At 37.9% G+C, this 9,659-nt stretch overlaps 1 protein-coding gene across 2 annotated transcripts in view; it reads right to left on the bottom strand.

The window, feature by feature from the left end:
- The window catches only part of AP1S2 (adaptor related protein complex 1 subunit sigma 2), a 33,151-nt gene continuing 23,492 nt past the window's right edge, over window positions 1-9,659 (bottom strand). Inside the window, exon 5 of one of the 2 annotated variants that reach the window (XM_080612580.1) lies at window positions 1-2,000. In XM_080612580.1, coding sequence (XP_080468706.1) covers window positions 1,953-2,000 — 48 coding nt within the window. In that variant the 3' untranslated portion in view covers window positions 1-1,952. Of the gene's footprint in view, window positions 2,001-4,000; window positions 5,636-9,659 lie in introns of those variants that run through there. The other variant, XM_080612581.1, reaches the window with a different exon arrangement.

The raw sequence follows: 9,659 nt of genomic DNA, 5'->3' as shown, positions 1-9,659 counted from the left end.
TATAAACACACAGTAATGGTGTAAAAATGGACATTTATTACAACTAAACCAATGTGACAGACAGAGGTCAAACAGTTTGTCACAACCACAACAAAGCTTAATCCAGCCAAGCACATACAAGTGACAGTGTAAACATTAAAAACATGTTTAATACATACAAAATCGCTTCAGATTTGATTTAAGGTAATTTTAGCACTTCAAGCTCACACATGGGTCATTCTGCTACCACTTTCCCCTTGCCTACCCCTGCAGGTCATGCACTGGGGAAATGCAAACCACTGCCTCGGTGTGCCCTAGAATAGAAACAGTCTCCAGCAATTCATATGTTTAAATCCCAGAAAGGGCCGAAGGAGACAAATTCCACCTCTGTGAGTTCTCACGCTCCACTCTGGCACTGCCCTTCTGCTGCCCCATGCATTTATTTATACTGGGATCTGTATCAGGGGCTCGCTTGTGGCAACACTGAGCCAGTCCCAGGGGGTTAAATTTAACCTAGATGGCATCAAGCTGCCAGTCTGGCTCTCCAGATGGCTATGTAAATGCTTATGCTAGCAGTGCATGACTGCTTCTAACAACAGCTCCAAAGCTAAGGTTTGTGAAAACGTGGTACTACTGACTCAAGCAAACAAGCCAAAATGTTGACTCTTAGAGTGAAGTTACTGGGGAGGGAGGAAGACAGGGAAGCAGCTCCCCCTCCTCAGAGATGCAGATACACCATGCAGATGCACAGAATTTGGCTAGTCCAAAGCATGACGCATGACCTCAAAAGCACACGTGAATCTGATTCCCTCAAGCAAGTGAAACAGGTTTCATTTATAACTACTGCTTGGCTGCTCCAAGTGTCAAAATATTACTTGCTATCATTTGACATAAGTTGCAGTGAATCTACTATACAAATCTAATACTTAAAAGCTCTTACTGCAAATTAAGTTGGTTCAACTGTATGTCACGCAGGAGTGTTGTAAGGGATGTGTCACAGTTAAAGGTATAAGTTAAGAAAAGCAGTTAAAATGACATCGACAGGGTGTGGGATTTAGGGTTTTTTAAGGTACCTATACACCCATTAAAGCATAACTATAAAACACCAATAAATACAAGTTAATTTGTAGAGTTGGAAAGAAAACAATAAAAAGTCACTTTTATAAAGCTCCTTCTTCCCCATTTTCAAAATTATCTAATTTTCATTATGCACCTCTATGCAGTCAGAAAGCCTACCTCCTTTTTTGTGTTTATGTGCAGAGCAAGCTAATATTAGGTTTTTAAGTTTAAAAAGTTTCCTTTTTTTTTTTTTTTAAATTCACACATTCCCTTTTCAGCATAGAAACATGCACAGTTTTGCTCAGAGTAGCTACACTTCCTGTCTAGTGAGTTGATCAGTTTACAGTTTTCTTGCAAAAGCTGTATCACCTTAACAGTTTTTATCAGTGAGATATGCAGATCCTAACAGGATTCTTTGGTATAATGACAAATTCAGTAGTAAACAGGCATTTCCAATCTGTATGCATCAACTGAAATAAGCAGAATTATCACAATTGGTGACTGAAATGTAGATGAACAAAAGTCTTTGGTTGCATAAACACAATTTCTACACCATAACATTTCATAGTTTCTTTTCATTTAGATATGTCATAGTGATACACTTATTTCCTGAAGTCAAGTTTGCTTATAAAAAAAGTACACTTATTGAAGTCAAATGCAATTTTGTTATAAATGCAGCAACATGAGACACTGAGTCAATTTTAATGTAATTCCCTTTAATTTATGATTTCTGGACTTTTAATTTCTTGTTCCCTTTTCAAAAAGGAGTATTTTTCTTGTAGGCCTGAATGAAGCAGCTTAGCAAAACAGTAATACTGACAAACAGCATCTTACACCATTAGCTAAACACTACAATGAAGGCAGTGAACATTTACAGTGTGAAATATTAATATGTCATCAGCTGAAGTGAAGATTTATGTCAATCCAATTTCTTCAAGTACACTACGTGGGGTCTCTGCTTCCTATGGAGGGAAAATATGAGACAGTGGTAAATGGACTCTGCACTTCTGTTGAACAGTACCGTATATGAGTTGAGTTAGTATGAAAAATGCTTCATTAAAGAAGAAAAGCTGAAAGGCATGAAAATAAAGAAGTATTGCAGTTTGCAAACACAGGATTAGCTTCAATTTTCAAAGCACTGATAATTAGATTGCCGGGGCTCACAGGAATCGCTGGTAGATTTTATTGGCCTTAAGTGCAAGAAAACTAAAGCAATTCAGATGTACCAGCAGGGAACAAATCACAACCCAGTAACAAAGACATGAACTGGGGACAGATGGGGAAGCATCTTGCAACGGAGTCAATGATTTTTGTGGTGAGTTGTTTCATGGGTCTCAAAAATCTGTTAGGGAACAATGAATAAATGGATGAATGAAATGACTGATACAACAAAGACACAGTATCCCTTAAGCTCTTCACAGGAGATCAGATTTTTTTTATGTAGTTCATAAAACCAGAACAAGGTACTTGGTACACCTGGTGTCCACAAATTGACCCCTGCAGAAGTGGAGGAATTGCCAGGATCGGAATGGTATTATTCCACACCAAGCATAAAGTTTTAAATTAATTCTAATCTTAAATAGCTTTGTTTAGATTCAGAGCAAGTTGTATAACACATTGCAAAGGGTTACATCAGTGTTGTAGTCATTATTCCTATAGCATCTGAAAAAAAATAGTAGTTTAGTCAGAAATACTTAGGCTGTGCTTTTCCATAATTATTAACAATATCAAAAAGGGATACTGTGTCCTTATGGAAACAAACAGGTTTAGTATCCACAGTCTGAATAAACTTACTTTAGCATCCTAAACCAAGACATGTCATGAAGCAGAAAAAAAAGGCAGATAACAGTTAAGGCAGCAAATTATTTTTCAACTGCTTTCTAAATATTAGAAAAACATTGTCAGCAAAATACATAATTAAATGTCTTAGACCTTGCAAATAACACCAGAACATCGTCTTTATCTACCCTGAGTGTAGCACAAAATAATCAAGTTCACAAGCCTCATTCAGTTCTTATATAAGGCGATTTAGAATTGAAAGAATAAGCCATATTTTAAAAGCAACTTAATTTAAAAGTCAGTCAGTGCCTAGAACAGGCCACCTCTGAACACTTTGAGATGGCTTCCAAAATCCAGCAGCAAATAAGAAATTTCAAGAAAAACAGAATTTAAAACTGGAAAAAAGATACTTGCATTTTACATTAATGATGTTGTGGTTTTTCTCACTGATGCAATATTTAAATATTCTTAGACTTGACAAAGCCAGAGAATGGCAGGATTAAAGATTTACATGTGTATTTTAAACACAAATCCCCCAAAAGAGATACTGATTGAAGAAAAGGCTTTGTAGCATTTTTAATATAACCTGTCGTATTTTATTATCAGATTACTCTGTTGCATTCATTTTAGAGAACATGCATCTCTCCTATCCACCAACTTAAAACATTTTACCCAAAAAAACCCCAAAATCCTACATTCTTAACTACAGCAACAGAAGTGACAACAAACTGTAACTTCTCAGGCATTTCGGGGTCATGAGTACATTTGTACTAAACTTCACAATTTTAAATTGATTAGACAGCTGTGGATACTTACAGTTACTCAGTGGTAAGACACAATATTTACTAAATGACCTGAGGAGTTGCTCGATAGCTATGAAGAAACACAGTGCACTGCTGCTACTGTCTTTAGAGCAGTTTAGTATTATTGTCTCCCCTGCCAATTCAGAGTTGTGGGTAATTTTCACCAGGCATATACTTAAAGATTAAATTTCTTCAAGAATATCAAGGTAATTGGCTAACAATGAACTTAAATGTATTTCAAGTACATGGCTACTTGCCCACAGGTCTCTCACCCTAAAACTCAGTGAGAATTTTTTAATACTACAGCAGTAACCTTGAGACAGACATGCCTTCTTATTCGCACAGCAACAATACAATCTCAAGGAACACCTAAAGGCTAATGTATTTTGTTAGAGGAATTAATTCATCAATTATGACTTTTAAGAAACAAGTAAATGGATTATGTTTTGTTCATGTTATTTGTTTTAGGAAGTGTCAAACATTTTAGCCAATTGTTATGGAAAGCATTCTGTGGTATTATACACTACCTGCAGCTCAGAATCACCCCAGGCAAACAATGCAAATTTGAAATATATCAGAACACAGATGAGGAAAAAAAGTCATTCACATGAGACAAAAGTGCATGCAATACTTTATTTCAAACATGCCAGGAAAGCTAATTCATTACCTAGTCATTTAGAAGCAAGCAGCTGTATACAGATAACAAGAAAAACAGCATCTCATTACAGCTCAATGCACAGCATTTTAAGCCAACAGGCATGAAATAATGCAGGCTAAAGCAGCATTAACCAGACATTCAAACACATTGTTAATGTCTTACAGAAAAAAAGCAAACTTCAAAGTGGAAAGCCACTCCTATGATCTTGTTTTCTAAGACTTCAGAATGCTGCAAGTTCAATACAGATCTTTTGTCTAATTCCCCAAATCTCCCATTTCTCTGTCAGTTTAACATTTAAAAGGTAGTGCATTACCACATATAATACATGCAACTAGCTGTTTGTGGTTAATCTTGGTAACCAATTTCTTGCTAATTACATTTAAACAATTTTTCAAAACCAGCACTGATTTTAGCTTACAAATTATTCTCCTCTTCTAGGCAAACAGGGGATGCAATACATGCCCTCTCTCTCTGCCCTTACTTTTTAATTGAATGGCACTTATATTCATCCTTGTGGCAGTTCTCTGATATACAAGGTAGTTTGCACTTAAAACTGGAAATGCCAATTGAAGGTGACATTTTTCAAGTATGCTGTGAATGGACTTAAAAAATAAAATCTTTCCAACCCTAGCCATTTGTAAAGCAATGAGCTTGTTCTCTCCTTCAGTAGCAGCAATTGTTCAACTACTCACAAGAGTGTTTGAACAATTAAATACAAATTTTGCAACTTCAGATTTACCTGTCATTCTTTTTGCCCATATCAGTTCTGCCTTCCTTCTCTTTATAAGGAGGTCTCATTAAATATATTGCTGTGTGCACCTTAATTAAAGGTGCAAGGTCTGTGTAGGATTGTGTGTAACATCATTTAACACTTGTGTGTATACACAGTTCACATACTACTGCTTCACTAGTTTCTCTGTAAATATTAACTTCATCTACAGGTTTTAAGTATACGTTTAAATACCACCACAACTTATTTGCAAGATAAACACAGGTCAAGTAATGTTACAGTATAGGTGCTGCAGTATATAGATATTTAGCTTGGAAAATTCTACAGAACTTTAAAGCATAAGACTTCAAGCTTACACACAAAAAAAGTTAAAACCATATGCCAACAAGCACAAGTTCTGTTGAAAGGACACGTGAAGAGACAACACTGTAAAACAGAAGGGGAAGAAGAAAGTACAACAGCAGAGAATGGTTGTGGCATTCTGTTAGATTCAAGATGACTGGATTCACCAAGCTGATGATAATGTCCTGCCATGAGTAAGTCACAGGTCTATCTCCTCTGAAATTCTGCATGCATGATGAATGAAGCCATTTAGTACACTGGGACATTAAAGTATTCATGACGTGGCTACAAAAGAAATGTACATATTCTTATACATAATAGAAAGGTGGAGAGATATGCAAGAAAACAAAAATACTATCTCACTATTGTATCTCTGACATGAAAAGGACATTTGATACATAAATATTGTATTTTTTGACTACTCTAGACTTCTGGGGTGGGGGCAACACATGACACCATCATTTTACCCCCCCCATACTTGCATGTTGGGTCCAACAACATACAGGGCAACTTCATAATTACTATATTATATACTCAGTTTTTCTCAGTCAAAACTTATCTGAAGCTGAGATACTGTTCCAAGAGATGGGCCACCCTATTTATTTGCTCCATTCTAGCCTCTCTGGTAGACACTATTGGCTACTGTCAGAAATAGCCCAGGCACTGGGCTGAGTGAAGTTCTGACATGACACACCAAATCTGCTCTGATAAACACGGATTGTTTACAGGCCTCTAGAACACAGCTGTAAGCAGCACCATGGCAGGGTGGTACAACAGTGGTGTTACTTGGCATTATCTGTAGAAGAGTCCCTGTTTGAAAAACAGGAGCTATCTCAGACATGCCTCTCAGCAGACAAAGTTTCCTTCACTTTTGAATTATGCCACTTAATACTCTCTTATTTCATTAGCATGAACATTAATATGCAATTTGCTGAAAGATGAGTTAGAAAGCAAGCAACACTCAATGTTCTGTATTAAAATCAGTGCTCCAAAGACAGATGAGGACATTTTTGATGTAGTAATAGCAATTTAGGAGTATGCCCACTACACACCAGGCGGGGGGGGGAGGGGGGGAGGGAAGTGTTGGGGGGGGACACAAATCACAACTCTCTGCATACCAGTTACTAATCTTTCATGATGTTCCAATTAAAAATCTTCAACCTATTTTAGCATCCCACTCCCAAAATTATAGAAGTGTTACAAGACTTCTAGACCTAACAATTTCTTCTGTGTTATCTCAGTTTATTCACACATTCAGGCTTACATATTTTCAAATTCTAATCTCCAATTACAAAAAAGCACAAGAATATCTTAGAAGACTTATGGGATTTACACTGCTTTTTACTATCAGTAATATGGATATTATCCCACAGTAGTTAAAATTATTCTGATCAAGCCAACTGCCAATCCAGTAGTTCACAAAACCATAGCACCTAATGCCAAGTGACAGTCACAAATACGTTATAAGAAGTCTGCTGTGATTTATTTTTTTTTTTTAGGGTAAAATTCAGAAGAATTTGGTGTATAATAGAGAATACAAATAATAGAGAATTACAAACGTGAATTTTTACTCTTAAAACCTCTCATATTGCACTTAAGTGTCAGCCTAAATTAAAAACAAGATATTGAGGCATATTACTAACTGGAAAAGGCATTTCATAATGGGTAACATACAATACTAGCCCAAGGAGTACACTGTTGGCATGATATGTATTCATGAAGACAACTCATGTCTTCCAGTGTTTCACATCCTTGGAAACCTGGAGCCACCAAAGTTGGTGTCTTCACTGAAAGGCCTGGTAACAGATTTCACCTTAATTTTACACTACCTCTCTAGACAAAGTACAAGAGCAGCTCACTCTCTAGCACTCTTACAAAGTTGATTACAATACATTCCTGTTGTGTTCAAAGATTATCCAAAGCTGCACACACTATTTAGCACACTTTGGCCTGGAAGTACTGACCATGTTCCCTTTTACACCACTGGTTCAAACAAAAAAGGACATGGAAGTCTTCATTTCATGTTAACCCACCTGTTACCTTCCAGTACTTTCCAAAGTTCTGCTCTCCCACACACCCCTGCAGTATTCCCTGCCCTATGCATATTTTCAATGGTTTAGAACTTGAGGCATTAACTGTCTTTGATGAGAAAATCCTGGTACACAAAATTAGATGATCAACTCAAATTACTGTTATGGGATTAGTGTCTCATCTTGACAGAAAATTATTATCTACTGATAAAGCAAGGTGAATTGTCAAGTAACGATAGGAAGAAAGTGGTTATTTCGCTCCTGGAGGCTTTTTAGCTTACAGACCATGTAAACACCACCTGCAACTAAACTAGCAATAAACTGACACTGTAGAGGTGAATCTAAAAGATTAAATGGAAGACATCAATAACTGAAATATGAAGTCATATCACAGCAATACAGTGAGATGGAAAACACTGCAGTTTCAGTAAGACCTCTGAGAACATCCGAGACCATCATGCACAGAGGATCTGCCACTATGGGCTGCCTGACAAAAAACAGAAAGGAAAATAAGGGTTTGATACATTATTTTCCATCACAGAACTATAGTATCTCACAAGCTGCAACTATGATTTGCTAATTTTGGTTTGGTTTTCTGTTTTTTGTTTGGGTTTTTTTTTGGTGGGTTTTTTTTCTGGTTTTGGGTTTGGTTTTTTTTGTGGGTTTAGTGGTAGTAGTAGTATTTTTATTTTACTGTGCTCCCTGCCACATTGTCTCCAGAGCAGTTAGCCTGCTAGTCTGAATACCAGAAAAGGTAATTTGGCTGAAAGGACAGATGTCGGCAGCTTCTACAACCAGTATCTAGACTACCTTGCCCACCTTCTGTAGGACTCTGCAGATCCCAAAACATCTGAGCCTGCGAAGCATGTCCTTAAGATAGCCAGCTATCTGGATCTAATGAATTTAGAAATGAGTTGATCTAGCAGCTAGGGAAGAGGCAACAGTATCCTTACAGCACAATACAATGGCAAACTAACATGACATACTACCTCTGAAAAATTATCACTTGAAAATTCGGACATAAAATGTTCACCTGACTTTAATACATAGATACATCTTAGATCCCAGCTTTGCCAAAACAGTATTAGCTCTACAGTACAAGCTGCACATTGCAATTCCACAGTATTTTAAAGTTATTAGAATTCATCTTTTTCAAACTGACATCTGTGTTTACAACTCCTTTTAAAAAGCTAATAATACCCTCTGAAATTGGCAGCCTGAATCATTAGCGATTTTTAAATTATAAAAATCATACAATCATAGAATAGAATATTTTGGGTTGGAAAGGACCTTAAGATCATCTAGTTCCAACCCCCCTGTCATGGGCAGGGACACCTCACACTAACCCATGCCACCCAAGGCCTCATGGTTTAATGTGAGGTGTCCCTGCCCATGGCAGGAGGGTTGGAACTACATGATCTTAAGGTCCTTTCCAGCCCTAACTGTTCTATGATTCTATGTCACTCAAGGCTCTGTCCAACCTGGCCTTGAACACCGCCAGGGATGGAGCACTCACAACCTCCCTGGGCAACCCATTCCACTGCCTCACCACCCTCTCAGTAAAGAATTTCTTCCTTATATCCAATCTAAACTTCCCCTGTTTAAGTTTGAACCCGTTACCCCTTGTCCTGTCACTACAGTCCCTAGTGAAGAGTCCATCCCCAGCATCCTTGTAGGCCCCCTTCAGGCGGCTAGGAGGTCTCCACACAGCCTTCTCTTCTCCAGGCTGAACAGCCCCAACTTTCTCAGCCTGTCTCCATACGGGAGGTGCTCCAGTCCCCTGATCATCCTCGTGGCCCTCCTCTGGACTTGTTCCAACAGTTCCATGTCCTTTTTATGTTGAGGACACCAGAACTGCACACAATACTCCAAGTGAGGTCTCACGAGAGCAGAGTAGAGGGGCAGGATCACCTCCTTCGACCTGCTGGTCACACTCCTCTTGATGCAGCCCAGGATACAGTTGGATTTCTGGGCTGCGAGCGCACACTGAAGCCGGCTCATGTTCATTTTTTCCATCGATTAACACCCCCAAGTCCTTCTCCACAGGGCTGCTCTGAATCTCTTCTTGGTAGAGTTGATTTGAGTCAACAGATCATTTAGCTAACCCATCCCAACTTTTTCCTCAGCCAACTTTGTCATGACCCAACCTAATTAAAAATCATAATTAAAACTAAAATTAGAAGTGACTTCATTTAATCCAGTCCCCCAAACAGCATACCTATAACATCCCTGAGAGCTATTTTATCTGGTAAAGGCATCCAGTGATGGAAACTTTTTAA

The sequence above is a fragment of the Psittacula echo genome (assembly GCF_963264785.1).
Source record: "Psittacula echo genome assembly, chromosome: 3".
NCBI lineage: Eukaryota > Metazoa > Chordata > Aves > Psittaciformes > Psittacidae > Psittacula > Psittacula echo.
This window is presented reverse-complemented; position numbering and strand designations above follow the sequence as displayed.